A 15881-nucleotide genomic window follows, 5' to 3' on the forward strand; every position below is an offset into this window, starting at 1 on the left:
TTTCTGGAAATACCTCATGAATCTAGATATAAAGATCTTTAAGCAAACAAAATAAAAATAACAGCTAAATACATGGATGTAAGTACAATTGAGAAGGAGTCATTTTTACTTCTTCCCTTCTGAAACAGGTAGAGCACTCAATTTCTGTAATTCACAGAGTTATTGCACTATCTAGCATGCATAGTAGTTAAGCTATAATCATAAAACACCGACTGACTTGCTTAAAACTGTAAATTACAGTTTAGAATCTGCCTAGATAACAGAGAGAGTTTGGTTTGGGTTCACTTAAAATTATCACAAAAAAGTCTACAACTTTGATCCTTCGATGCAGTTTTGTGATGAATCTTTCAGAGATGAGTAATAAATACATTTGAGACATGAATGATCGGTGTCTTTGGTAACGACCATTGCGCTTTCAAGGTGGCCATGATCATCATTTAGTTTCATAAATACTTTTCATTGTTGGCCTCCACCTAGAATTTGGACAATGGCATAAGGCCACTAATGGCTCTGTAGTGACATCACTAGGGTTGTCTTTGGCCAAACTATGAAGCAAGACAAGTTTCTGTCTGTATGTTTCCATTCTTTGTTCCCTGTTCCTCCTTCCTTATAGCGCTCTAGTATTTCCTCCCCCCACGTTTCTACCCTACAACCCAAACCACACTCCAGCTAACATTCTTTTTCTCATATTCAGATTTCACATAGTTATTTAAAAAAATCAATAATGCCTAGATGCCTGACTCTTCTGAGAGCATATACATATTAAAAATAATTCTTGGGGCACCTGGGTGGCTCTGGTCATGATCTCACTTCCTGTGAGTTTGAGCCCCGCATGGGGCTCTGTGCTGACAGCTCAGAGCCTGGAGGCTGCTTCAGATTCTGTGCCTCCCTCTCTCTGCCCCTCCCCTCCCCTCTCAAAAATAAGTGGACATTTAAAAAAAATTTTTTTTAATAATTCTCAACAGTGGAAAAATTCAAAAACATTAAGTTACTATTGGACTTTCTGCTACACTTGCTCTTAAAGCTAGGCCAGGGAGAGGGGCAAGAATTCTATGCAGGATCAGAGATTACTTTATTTGATAATACAAAAGGAAGAGATTTCCCTGTCACATTCATCTTCCTCTTGACCATTCATTTGTTCTGCTACCAAGTACTCCTCTGAACTCTGCTGATATAGCAGATTTTAAAGTGAGGAGAGGGAGAGCTAACTCACACCCATCCACATACTCTCTTTTTAGTTGGTTAACAAGAGATGTCTCAGAACAGCACTGCTGTTCACATTTGTTGGTAACCAGTTCAGCTTCCGGGCCCCGTCTCCCTCGTCTAATGATACTCTGAATTTCCCAGTAATGTGCTTTGGCCCCACTCCTGGGTCTAGAGGTGAACCCTTGACTTAAACCCTTGATTCCATCTTTTTTGGCCATGTTGCCTGTTTAATGCTGCACAAATAACCAAATCTGTTTGCTCTATCAGAGAAGTAACCTCTCCACCAGGCAGAAACAAGGATTGTGAATTGCCAAGGGTTTTTAGATACACAAGGGAAATGCCTGAATAAGAGGCTAACACCAATAAAGTGGATCCAATACCACAAAAGGGAATCCAGAGGCAGGTGTATGCCCATACTTCATTCTAGACAAGACATTTAAACCTTTGTGAATAACCCCTGCCTGAAGCTTCATCTCCCCTGGATGGTTCCATTACATGATTCAGTAAGTTTCCCTTCATGTCTAAGCTAATTAGAGTCAGGTTTTCTGAAACATTTCTGTTAAGAATGTTCTCTAGGTAATAAAGTATCTTTCCTATCAAATTAAATAAATGTAGCTAACTGGTATCCTGGATAGGCACTGAGTAGTGGGAAGAAATTATATTAAGATCCATGTACGTAACAGTCACCATAAGTTTTGCTCAGATCCAGGAAAAAGCTTAGATTCTAGTCTTCGGTCTATGAGAGAAGGCTGGGTAGTTGACATAAATATCTTCTTTTGCACAATCCGATGACTGATTGGTAGAGATGGGATTTCTGTAGTTGTTGGTTGCCTAGAAAGACAGACAGAATGTCAATGATTCACTGCATTTCAGCAGCTGACAAAGATACCCAAAACAAATCTCTTAAATCAACCACAATTTACGTCAAATATCTATTGTGATTAACTTCATAAAGCAGTCTCTTCCTTGTACTGAACTTCTATGAGAAATCACATTCTTGACCTGCATGGCTCAGAGTGAAAGGCAACAGGAGACTAATCTAGATCATCATTTGCTATATTTTATAGATTATGAAATACCCGTTCAGACTTAGAGCTCTCTCTCAGTGTCCTAGGCTGTTTTGATAAGAACAATTATTCTCAAAAATAAATAAACGTTTAAAAAAAAAATTAAAAAAAAAAAAAAAAAAAGAACAATTATTCTCATTTTTATATGGAAGTCTAATATAGCATCTCCCATAGTGGACACTCAATAATTTCTGTTGAATCAACATTTTAATAAACAATACTTTTAAAGTACACAGTGTCATGTCTTGAAAATAAGCAACTAAACGCAATAAAAGAAATTAACAAAATAAAGTGGCATTACTTCCAAAACGATGTTACATAATCATTAATATTCTCTACCCTAATCGAGTCACTTTGACTTGGCAGAAAATATGTAGGCATGGGTAAGAGAGAGAAATTGAGAGAAAGAGAAGGAAGAGAAGAGCGAGAGGTCTTTTGGTGAGAAGTTTGGAAATTGCGACTGGTTCCAACGGGTGCAAGGAAAAAGCAGAGGGAATGTTGCAGTGCAATTGTTCCTTACATAGCGTGCCTACAGGCCCAAAACAATCAGGCAGGTCTAGCTTCTTCCTCGATCACAATCCAACTTATTATCTAACTTCCTAACCATCGTTCAAAATATCATTACTCTACAGAAGTCTGAACAAGTTGAACACTTAATGCAAGGAAGTTGCAAAGCTTTTTGCTCCTCTGAAATTCACAGCAATAAATTTGGTTTTAGGTTGGCTTGAGTGGACATCAGCTAAGGACAAAGGAGGGACTCCCACAATTGTGTATGACAGAGCACTATTTAATTGCTTGCTAGAGTGGCAGATGACACAAGACAGGACTTCCTCAGTCTTTCCACTTAGTGTCAAAAAGGCGGCCATGAATTATCCAGAAACATTTTTTGTTGTGTAGAGAGTAACTAAGAAGAAAAAAGTTCAACCAATAGATAAATAGGTAACAAAGAAATCTGAAGCACACATATTAGATTGTCAGAAACTTTTCATTACTTGATGTTTTGGCCATGTAGAATTCAATGGCAAATAATTAAATTAAAGAGAAAGGGATGTAATTTCAGATAACACTTGGAGAAATGTTTTAGTGTGAAATTTTGTAAACAGAATAATATATGTTAAAGAGAATATCTGACAAATAGTGGAGAAAATGAACATGAAAATAAGCATCCCTTTTATCTGTAGGGGAAGGTGGAGTGAAAATTCTGCAGCCTGTCAGAAATCTGAGCATCCTTCAGTTAATAAATCAATAAAAACCATAATAATGATAATGAAAACCATAGCACTGCATCTTTCTAATGTGCTTTCTACGCCTCAGGTCTTTTACGTGGTATAATGTAATCTTCACAATAACCTTACGATATAAAAATATTATTATGCCCTATGCTAGGTCAGATGGTATCCCCCCAAAGTTTATGCCCTTCCCAGACCTTCATAAATGCGACCTTATTTGGAAGCAGGGTTGTGGAGGGTGTGATTAGTTAAGACGAAGTCATACTGAAGTAAGCTGGGCCCTTAGTCCAATACCACCGATGTCCTTATAAAAAGGGAAGACAGATACGCATGTGCACGCACATGCACTGAAGAATATCATGTGAAGACAGAAGCAGAGATTGAAGTGATGAGTCCATAAGCCAAGGAATGCCGAGGGCTGCCAACAACCACCAGAAGCCAGGAGAGAAGTGTGGAACAGACTCTCATCCCCAGAGGGAACAGATCCTGCAGAGACCTCGATTTTGGACTTCAAACCCCCCAAACTGCAAGAGAATAGATTTCTGTTGGTTAAGTAGCCTCCTCTGGGATAATTATGCTGTGGCAGCCTTAGGAAACTAATAGCAGATATTGGTAATGCACAGTATTGATTCTTATGATATCGCTGTGATTGTACCTTTATTTGTACTGATATAAAGCAAACTGTTTCAAAGGGCATTAATAATAGGAAAATAGGTCAGAAAACAAGTGTCTCTTCAAAGGGGTGATACTGGAATTACAGGCAAGTCCATGGCCAGGGTACTGAAATCACAACAAGATTGTTGACTGCAAAACGGACTGACTCTACAGGACATTTACGATGCGCAAAAGCAGGGGAAATGACAGTTCTGAGAAAACTTACCTTGTTCTGTGCATCCTTATTTCTGTGCTCTTTAAACAGTCCTCTGTTCTGTCTCCTTCTCCTGAAAATACATATTCAATAGAAGCACTAACATATTATACTCCAACACAAGTATTATTGCATACAGTAGAGTATTATACCTTACCTGTAGCCCAGCCCACATGCCCTTATGAATATGTTGAAGCAGCATCTATGGTTGGTTTACACATACCTACTCAAAATTTCCTTGACCCAATTTTTCATTTTTTATCTTCCACAGATGGTGAAGGCATCTAAATGGATATCCAGCCAGTATGCATTAGTAATTAATCTCACTGAGCTTACTAAAGAATGGTTCATAGGGAATTATTACATAAATAGCTTACTGACTTCTCCAAATAATCCTGGGCTTAGAGATTTCCCACAATTAAAAACTTTATTTTAAATGCCAACAGTGTAACTTCTCAGATGCCAGGGATAATCGAGTTAAGCTTTATAGAAACTTCCAGGTGTTTTACTAAGCCTCCTCTATGGATTATTTTATTTAGCTTTCACCAAAAACCCTATATGTAACAGAGTGGGAAATTGAGGCAATTTGAACCAAATCACATGGTTGGTTAGTGGTAGTATTAGAATTCGAATCCACAGGCTTCCCTCATGACTATTAGGCTCTGGTGTTTCTGGAATCGTGTCACTGCACTTCAGTGGGCCATCTGGAGCCATGCCAGTCCATAAACTCTCCACCGTTCCAATGAAAACTATAAAAACCTAACTTCAGGTGGAGTCTTTGAAGAGAAAATTCAAGAGAAGAAGAAAAGAAGGCTACTATAATTGAATGCAGTACCTGAAATTACTCTATCCAACTGTATGAAAATAGTTATTATGGGGAGATGAAGACTATCTTTTTTTTCATCTCCCTAAAGAAAAAATTCTTATCAGACCATAAAGGAGGTGCCTCAGATGCAAAAAAGGAGGGCTTTTTGCCTTTATGCAAAAAGATGAAGTTGTAATGCCTTCATGGAAAGTGTAAAAACCAGCCAAGCTAGTCTCTCTCCAAGGAAAGGTTGTTCAGATGACGGATGTTGTTCTCTTCTAGTCGCTATGAGATCCTCCTACTGTGTCAATGTAATCACAAACTTATCTTAGTCTGTGTGCATTTGCTTACTTACGAAGTCTCTTTTATACAATTAATTTATTTAATTTTTTGATGTGTAAGTTTATTATGTGAAAGTCATGTTTCCGGGTCTTTCATATAAATCGCTTACTCCTCAAAAGAAACCTGTGATACGGATGCTATTACTACCCTCTTTTTACAAATAAGGGAGCAAAGCTATCACCTTGGATATTTTGTTAAATCGTGCTTCACAAGGCTTGCTATATCATAATACAGAGTTAATTTTCCCAAAGAGGTCCACATATATGTGTTGTTGGCATAAGCCTAGAGTATACAATATCATGAAGGAGAGAGAACACGAAGCTTAGAGTCAGATGGTCTGTGTTTAACTCGTGCTCAGCAATTCGCTAATTGTTTGCATCTATAAAGTTCAGTCCCCTCGCGTGTGAAATAAAGGCAGTAAACACTGTGGTTTGTTCTAGGCTGAGCAACCATTCTAGTTGGCTTGATGCTAAAGAATTTCCCCGGGATGAGGGATTTTCAGCGCTGAAACCAGGAGAGTCTCAGGCAAAGCGAAGTAGCCTATTTGTCGGGAACATCGAAGTGGACAACAAAAGTAAAAACAAGTGTCTAGCGTTCTGCTCACTGAACATTAAATTTCTTCCTATAAACACAGGTGTCGATGTAGAGACTATCTTTTGGCTCCCGCCCAGCCTAACCAGTGCCGTGCACGGCCACCAAACACATTCACTTCGTAACGTTACCATTCTGATCTCTAACTGGAAGCAACACAAACTGGGAGCAGAGAGGTGTGGGAAAAGCCCCCGTACCCCCATATACACAGGCTACAAGGTGCTGGGTGCGGGGGGAAGGACTCAGTTTCGTTCAGGCACACTGCGATTTCCTCTGGCTTCTCCCCAGGTCAGCACACCTGGAGCGGCAGGATTATTTTAAACGGTCACCAAGACAGAGCTCTGAAGGCCATTGTTTAAGCCCTTGGGGCATTTTTCAAAACCTTTCCATTCCAAGTAACAACCACAGGCACGGGCAACAAGGTAGAAAGAGTACATGCGTCTTCCTTTGTGATGTGCGACCATGATAATGCATTCAAGCCCACTAATCTTTTTATCACATTTGACCAAGTGGGACAATATATTCTACAGTTCAGTGTAGCTATTCATGTAAAAGTGATGCATTTTCATGAAGCTAAATCCGTCATGTCCAACATCTGTGACCCTCCGGAGATCCATGCTGTCACCCACTCTGTCCTACCATGTGGCCCGTGTTCCCGGATGCTCCTGCTGTCAGAGCGGCCCTCAGCGCATTTTTCATCAACCAGGGTGAAGCACTAGAAAAATCCTCAGTGTCACTGACATCCTGGGTTCCTTCCCTCAATTTGCTAATTTCTGACCAGGGAAAAAGACTTGAGGGCAGCCCATGACGGAGAGAAAGGGAAAATGGCAGTTTCATGATTCAATTTAATTAGACAAACACATATTGACCACCCACTATTTGGAAAGATTAGTGCTAACTGCTATCAAACGCTAAGAAATGAACAAAACGCAGTCCCTGTCATTATGAACAGAAGGGAGGACAGACACAAAATTGATTAAGCTACAAAGCAGGCTGTGAGGTGCAGCAGAGAAGACTATAATGTGATTCCGCATGGTGACATCATGTCTCTTTGCAGGGAGGGAGAGCCAGGACAGACCTCCCAAAGGAGACATGTGTCCCATGCCTGGAATGATCCACAGGGGTAAGGCCAAACATGGGGAAACAGCATTTTGTTGGCATATCAAATAGAAAGAGCATCAGGTGCGTTCACATAATGAGACTTGCAGTTTGGAGCGTCTGGGTGACTCAGTCGGTTTAGCATCTGACTCTTGATTTCGGCTCAGGTCATGATCCCCAGCCGCGAGTTGGGCTCCACGCCGAGCACGGAGCCTATTTAAGATTCTCTCTCCCCCTTCCTCTCCGCCCACCTCCCCCTCAGTCACACATGCTCTGTCTCTAAAAATATTTTTTAGGGACGCCTGGGTGGCTCAGTCGGTTAAGCGTCTGACTTCGGCTCAGGTCATGATCTCGCGGTCCGTGAGTTCGAGCCCCGCATCGGGCTCTGTGCTGACAGCTCGGAGCCTGAAGCCTGCTTCACATTCTGTGTCTCCCTCTCTCTCTCTGTTCCTACCCTGCTCATGCCTCCGTCTCTTTCTCTCTCTCTCTCTCTCAAAAGTAAATAAACATTTAAAAAAAATTTTTTTAATTTTTTTCAAGACTTGCAGTTTTAACAAAATTTGTCAACATCAGAGGGAGTAAAGTAGAAAATATGAATGAACATTAGGTTGGAGTCCCACTAATTAGATGGGGGTCAGAACAACAGGTACGTCTGATACAGGGTTAGTGACTTTTAAACAGGAAGGACATGATCAGTCTAGCTGTTAGACGAGCAACCGGAAAAGATGTGTTAGAAAGACAGGAGCAGCCGGAGAGCATTCACTAATATCCAGCGAGCAGTGATACAACCCTCCAAAGAGGTAAGGCCGGGATATGGAGCCGAGACAGAGAAACCTACCTGACATCCTACTAATACACACGCATGTGCAAGCATGTGTGCGTGTGCGTGTGCTTGGTAATATTGCTGGGGTAGAGGAGAAGAGTGGAGATAGATGTATTCCTTCCCTCCCCTAAGAAGAGAACACTTTAGTTGGAACGTAAGAATTAAGAGTAATTCCAACTCAATATGATTACAGCTAAGATTGCAACAAACACATAGACAAGTGAGTTGGTGAACGTAAGACAGCAAGAAAGGGAAGAAAGCGTCAACCGAGAATATCCTAGAAAATCCCCAGGTGTGCTGCAAGACAGTAAAAGGTGGGAAACTTTAGTCGAGGTCAATGGCCAAATATTCTCTCTAAGTTAGCCCCTTCCAACACCTCTCTTCCTCAATAATTTTTCAGGAATAGTATCTACACTGCTCGTTTCAGAGAATTTACAACCATCTAAAACTATGTTGTTTGTTTATTGGAATGTGCACCCCATCATGTCTTGTTTGCCACTGTCGAAATAGCTGCTTGATGAATGAATACACGAAGGTATCATTGCCGCGCAACCTTGTTCCTCCCCTTCTCAGAATCCCTCCTTCTCTTCCTCTCCCCTCTCCATAACACATGCGCGTTCACGCACACACGCAGCACCCCTTGCCCAACAGCCTCTTTTCCTTGCAGGAGGAGTAAGATAGATGGCACAGGAGACAGAGCAGAGGCACCAGGCAATTGCCTCCCCAGGATATGAAGGCTTTGTTAATATGGGAGCAGCTCCTACTAATTCTTAAGTGAACGATTCTAGCTTTCTCCCCTGATATTACCCACAACTACTTCTCCTCCTCTGTGTAAGAAAAATACTTGTGTATGTGAGGGCTAAGACAGCTTGACCAACTGCTGGGTTATTAACAGAGAGCCCCTCAGATCAGAATCAGGGGAAACTGGATTCCAGATGGGTTGCAATACTCACCTTCTATAAGAAATGACAATGACGGCGGTCATTAGGATTACAAACAGCAACGATAAGACTGTTCCTCCAGCCACAAAGAGGGTATATTGGTTATCCATTTTACCTAGGAGGAAAAAAATATATACAGTAGGAATTAGGAACTCAGCTCAAGTCAGAAAAAAAAGGAAGGTGGGAAAATGAGGAAAGGGTCCATTGATCAAATAGAGTAACAATTCAGAACAAAGAGTCCAATGAAAAAGCAGGATGAGATAAGAGGAAGAGACAATTTTATTTTAGAGTCTCCTAAACATTTCTGGCTCCTCACAGAGTTTTATTAGTTCCTTGTTTCAGCTGAGTTTAGCACCTTAAGAAGAACAAGAATAAATAAGGTGATGGGAATTAAGAGTTACAGACTTCGGGTTATAAAATAAGTAAGTCACAAGGATGAAAAGTACAGTGCATGGAATATAGTTAATAATATTTAGTAACTCTCAATGGTGACAGGTGGTAATCAGACTTGTTATGATGACCATTTCCTAAGGTACATAATTATTGAATCACTCTACCATATACCTGAAACTCATGTAATATTGTATGTCAACCATACTTCAATTAAAAATAAAAACTAAAAAACGAACGAGAACAGAAAGAGTGTATGTTTGAGACAGATATCACTCACTCTAATGCACTCCAGTCACATACACAAAATCTTCTGCAGAAAAAGAAAACTATCAAAAGAGTACATAAACGAAGATACTTCTTAAGACTGATATATTGAGTACATTCACACGACAGTGTCATTTTATACGCAGAATTTAAGAAACATTTTCATTCAGTTGGAATTAATGATAAGAAGTACTCTGAAAAACTATGTTACCCCAGCTCAGTGTTAAGGACAAACAACATGGTCCAGGAACCTGCAGCTCTCTTCCTGGCTCTGCTACTCCTCAGCTGTGTGACCTCCAGCCAATTCCTTAACCTTCTGTGTTTGCCTTTCCTCGTTTGTCAAGCCATGACAATGACAACAGTCCTAATCACATCCCAGAACTGTGGTGAGACTCTAATGAGGTCGTATTCAACTAAGCAACAAACCACTAGAGAAACGTCACTCAGGAGCAAGATCTCCGATGAGGTCAGAGAGCCTCTTATCTTTAAAAGGTCCTCCTGCCCGTGATACACCTCACCCACTGCCTCCCACAGAGCTCCTTCCCGGGAGAAGAAACCCCATCAATATCTGCTGTTGCCCAGAATGGGAGTGAATCAGAACCCGGGAGCTGTCCTCACCGCCACGCCTCTTTGGGACGGCGCACCTGCCGGTCTCCCTTCTTGCAGGAAGGGGCCAGCTCTGGCAAACAAACGGCACGACTTCCCTCCAACCTTGAAATTAAAGCCCGGTGCTCGACCCGAGACTCCGTGCCATCTGCCATCCCATGCCAACCTGCAAATCATGCTTTTCATTAGAGTCTTCCTGATCTTTCCCTCGGATTATTTCTTCCTTCCTGACCCACTATGTAGCTGCAATTTTTTCACGATAGGGGCTCAAAGTCCACATCCACACATTCTTTTGTAAGCTTTCCTGCAAAGAGAAACCAAGTCAACTCATAAATATTATTTTCATTTTTCAAACTTGTTGAAACCGTAAGGTGAATAAAAGTAGCAAACTGTGTGAACTTTACAGACTTGGCACATACATCCAGTCTAAGAATGGCTTTTGTCCAACTATGATGGAAAGAGGAAAAGCTAAATTTATTCAGAACAAAAATACATTGAACCGCCCTCACGAAAGGAATAATGACATGTTCTCCCCGTCAAATAAGAAATTTTTAAGAGCTTTTTCAGTTCTTGGTACATTATAAAAACTAAATGAACAAAATACCTGAAATTACTTTGCATTGTAACACAGGACTATAAAGGGATTACACTCGCTGTACTGACATAATTTGAATATCACAGGTGCTAAGGTTAAATCAAACAGGCAATCACGGTGAGAAAACGAAAGTTATGATTAAAATATTCACGGACAGGATTGTGGGAAAACTGTTTAGCCACTTTGACAATGCTATTTAGGGGCACCTGGGTGGCTCAGTCCGACTTCAGCTCAGGTCATGACCTTGCATTTCGTGACTTCGAGCCCTGCGTCGGGCTCTGCGCTGACAGCTCAGAGCCTGCTTTGGATTCTGTGTCTCCCTCTCTCTCTTCTCCTCTCTCGCTTGCTCTCTGTCTCTCACTCTCTCTCTTTCAAAAATAAATAAACATTAAAAAATAAAAAAATCTTTAATAAAAAAAGAAAATGCTATTTAGATAGTAAAAAACAAAAGTTACAGTAAAAAAAAAAATTGGGGTTGACTACAGTTCCAAATTTTTTCACATAAACATTAGAAGAAAATATAAGTAAATATTATTTAATCTCAGGAATGAGAAAGGGCATTTAGATTTATAAAAATAAATAAATATATAGGATTGACCAGGTCAAGTGAAAAATATCTTTATGTTAAAATGACCACAAACAACATGTAAAGGCACACAAAAAGTATCTTTAACACATCCTGGCATTAAGAAAAAGCTATAAGGGTGCCTGGGTGGCTCACTTGGCTGAGCCCCCGACTTGGGCTCAGGTCATGATCTCCCAGTTCTTGGGTTCAAGCCCCACGTTGGGCTCTGTGCTCACAGCGCGGAGCCTGGAGCCTGCTTCAGATTCTGTGTCTCCCTCTCTCTCTGCCCCTAAGCCACTCACATTCTGTCTCCGTCTCTCTCAAAAATAAATAAACATTTAAAAAAAATGAAAAGCTATAGAAGACAACATGAAAGATGCAAATAACTAAGAAAAAGCACTAAAAGAACAAGTTTGTGTAAGAGGAAAACTGTGGTCAGATAGAGCATCTCAAGCTCTATTTGGAGGACGGGGAACTACCACAACCTGCATCCAGAAGGAATTCGGTCTGCATGTGTCACGCCCTTTCACTAGGTGCTTAAACATCTGATTAATTACTGTACTCTAAAGAAATGCTCTGAAATGTGAACAAAGGGTTCTGTAAAACATTTACAACTGCCAAAAGAAAATTCTCATTTCCCCCAAGTAGACTGAGAGCCAGACCACACAACTGCAGTCCTCAAACTCCCTCTGATGGGCATCATTTGGGGGCTTGCTAACCCACAGATGACTGGGCGTCCCCCCTCCAAAACTCTGCCCCAGTGGGTCTGGGTGGGTCCTCGCAAATGCAGCTCTCCTGTGATGCCCGTGTTTCTGATCTGGAGCCCACCCTCTAAAGCTCGGCTACAGACATTCGGATGATGTGTGTGAGAAATTCGAATGAAATGGAAAACTGCTGACTAGGGGTATAAAGTTAAGTAAAATTTCAAAAGCAGAATTCACAATGATGCAAGTTATACTCTCTCGGCCAAGTGTAGGACTTAGGGGGAAAAGGTCTGCAAGGTTACAAATGCCAAAATTTTAAAGTGATGATCTCCAGGGAGTGGCATTAAAAGCAATTATTTCCTAAAGACAGATATCATATGTTTTCATTCATGTGTGGATCTGGAGAAACTTAACAGAAGACCTTGGGAAGGGGAAAAAAAATAGTTACAAACAGAGAGGGAGGGAGGCAAACCATAAGAGACTCTTAAATTCAGAGAACAAACTGAGGGTTGATGAGGGGTTGGGGGAAAGGGGAAAATGGGTGATGGGCATTGAAGAGGGCACTTGTTGGGATGAGCAGTGGGTGTTGTACATAAGCGTTGAACCATGGGAACCTACCCCCAAAACCAAGAGCACACTATACACACTGTACGTTAGCCAGTTTGACGATAACTTATATTTAAAAAAAAGCAATTATTTCTTTAGGCTGTTTGGTATTTTCCAAACTTTCTAAGTGATGTATTTCTTTTATTAAATGGAAAAAAAAATAGTAGAAAAATGTAAAGGTCTGCATGCTGAAAACAAAATAATCAGACAAATTTTAGTGGTGATATTTTTAACCTTTTTTAAGTTTATTTATTTATTTTGAGAGAGAGAGAGTGCTGGGAAGGGGCAGAGGGAGAGAGAGAGAGAGAGAGAGAGAGAGAGAGAGAGAGAGAATCCCAACCAGGCCCTCTGCTGTCAGCATAGAGTTCGACACAGGGCTTGAACTCACAGTGAGATCGTGACCTGAGCTGAAACCAAGAGTCTGACGCTTAACCGACTGAGCCACCCAGGCGCCCCACTGGTGATATTGTGATATTTAAAGTACAAGATGTGGAGAACTTTTTTTGTAGAAGCGTATTCAGAATCCTTAGAATTAAGATGGCATTCCTTATTAAACTCCAATTAAATGAATTAAGTGGAAACCATTGAAAGGTACTAGTCATGTGTTTCACACCGTTCAATTATAAATCTAAACTTCAAATGCGTCCTTTAATGTGAAATATGTTACCTCCTTTTAACCTCTTCTAGTAATGCTTGACGTGTTGGAGTCAGATCTGTTTACTCCACCTTTTCACGCACAGTATCTCAAGCCATAGTATACACTTGGCATGACACATGAAATGGTGTGTAAAAAGGGATTTGGTTCCTGAAGGGAAAACATCAACGAGAGCAAAACTGTATCTCTACTCACAGCACTGCTGACACTAATTTTCCCTGAGTTGGCACAGACCCCACAGACCCTCACTGCCCCCCACTCCCCGCTTCAGTCTCCAATCAGAAATCCGGGTCTCCCTACTTCTGATGGACCAACCAGCTCTAAATCCAAGATTCCCGTGATCCTCTCCTTAGGTTGGACAATTTGCTAGAACGACTCACAGAACTCAGAGAGGCACTTTATTTCCTACTACTGGTTTATTAGAAAAGATACAACTTAGAGATGGCCAAATGGAAGAGACGAACAAGGCAAGTTAATGGAATACAGATAGAACTTCCATGCCTCTAGGGATGATGGACCACCCTCCCGGGACCCTGCATGTGTTCGCTAACTCAGAAGCTCTCTGAACCCTGTCATTTAGGGATTTGATGGAGGTTCCACTGGACAGGCATAAGCAATTAAATCATTGATCATTGGTGATTAATCCAACCCCCAGCACCGCTTCACTTTTTCAGGGGGAAAAGGGCTTTAAATTCCAACCCTCCAATCATCTGGCTGATCCCTCTGGCTCCAACCCTCCATGCCGAAGCTCGTTATGTGTTTCCAGCCACCAGTAGCCTCATTAACTTGCAAAGGGACACTCATTGCTCTGGAGATTCAAGAAGCTCTTGTGTCAGGAATTGGGGACAGTGACCAAGTGTTATAGCAAAAGATGTTCCTGGTACCTGTATCACTTAGGAAATTAACAAGGGTTTGGGAGTTCTGTGAAAAGAACCAGGGGCAGAGACCACATTTCTTATTATACCACATACTTGATTGATGGCGCTTATATTGTTTTGGAAGGCCCTGGACAATTAAAAAACACACCAGAATGAAGATTTCCCTGTACGAAACAAGGGTAAGAGCATGGGAGCCAGGTGCAAACTCACTCACTCTGGATCTCGCTCCAGAGATCCAGAGACGCTGCAGTGTAGACCCTCCCCGCCTGTAGCCAACCCTGCTTTTTACTTCTTTCCCTGACCCGCTGCTGTGCTAACATGAACATCCAGTACTTGGAACCAGGCCGGTGTAGCCACACGACTTGCTGGGCCCTGAGCGACTAAAAACCAAAACAAAAAGAAAAAGCAATGGGTGTGGATGCTTCAGGGAATCAATCAATAGTTCATAACATTCACTTTTGCCTAAATTCTGCTAATAGATGTTGGGCTGAGTAATGTCAGCCCTCAAGCCCCTCTCTTAAAGAAAGAATTATGTGTATTCTCAGCAGCCACTTTTTTGCTGATTTTTTTTTTTCATTTTCATCCCAATGCTGTCTTGATTCATAGGAGGACAAAAGTGTCGTGAACCATAAAGCCATTATTTTCCCTCCCATCAAAAAAGATAAATACAGTTAAAACAATTTAAAGCATGTCAGTGAGATATATAAATGAATAATTTACTCTGGGACTGCCACCCTCCAAGCTACGTTCCTGCCAATGACAAGTATTTATGGCTGAGTTATAAACCTTTAGAAAGGCTCATGGTAGAAATGACGCCAGGTCCTTCCCTTAGAGCCAGGCGGCAAGACCAGGCATTAATGTCTATTGTTTATCTTTTATTACAGTTTGAGGTGGGTTAGGAAGTGAGGAAGCCAAGTGACTCAGAACCTAAATATCTGGACTAAACAACATGCTAGGAAAAACTCACAGACCCTGAGCCTCTAGCCAGCCTGGGGTAGGTCATGGTAGATACCAGTTAAAGTTATTCTTGCTTTCTGGAGCACCTGGGTGGCTCAGTCGATTAAGCGTCGACTCTTGGTTTCAGCTCCGGTCATGATCTCATGATTCGTGAGGTTAAGCCCCGCATTGGCCTCTGTGCTGCCAGCACGGAGCTTGCTTGAGAATCTCTCTCTGCCCCTCCCCCACTCACACACGCATGGGCGTTCTCTCTTCCTCTTTCGCAAAATAAATGAATAAACATTAAAACAAACAAAAAAGTTATTCTGCTTTCTAACCTCATTAAAAAGAAAAGCAAAACTATTAGACTTCATTCTATATAGACATGAGGATACATCATGGGTGAATTCTCACAGGGTACATATATGTGAGCTGACACACTATTATAAGGTCAATCCTAATTCGTAATCACCATATAATGTAACTATCCAACTTACACTGATTTGTTGCAAAAACACATCGAGGAAGGAAGACTTGGGGCCTCGTCCTACCTTCTAATTCTTTTGCCTGGAAGACCTCATCATAAGACAATCTCGCAGGCACATTTTTGGCAATTGCAAAGTGATGATAAAATCAACCCAAGGGTGGCTATGGGGCTTCAATAAAACATATAGATGAGCTTTATATATTTAAGTACAACGTAATATAT

General features: G+C 41.2%; 1 protein-coding gene across 7 annotated transcripts in view; it reads right to left on the bottom strand.

The window, feature by feature from the left end:
- Positions 1-914: 914 nt before the first annotated feature.
- Positions 915-15881, bottom strand: part of CD226 (CD226 molecule) — an 87259-nt gene continuing 72292 nt past the window's right edge. For all 7 annotated transcript variants that reach the window (XM_042910493.1, XM_042910496.1, XM_042910498.1 and 4 more), the window contains 3 exons: positions 8983-9085; positions 4383-4443; positions 915-2037 (listed from right to left, as the gene is read on the bottom strand). In XM_042910493.1, coding sequence (XP_042766427.1) covers positions 1924-2037; positions 4383-4443; positions 8983-9085 — 278 coding nt within the window. In that variant the 3' untranslated portion in view covers positions 915-1923. The remainder of the gene's footprint in view (positions 2038-4382; positions 4444-8982; positions 9086-15881) is intronic.

Source organism: Panthera leo, chromosome D3 (genome assembly GCF_018350215.1).
Source record: "Panthera leo isolate Ple1 chromosome D3, P.leo_Ple1_pat1.1, whole genome shotgun sequence".
NCBI lineage: Eukaryota > Metazoa > Chordata > Mammalia > Carnivora > Felidae > Panthera > Panthera leo.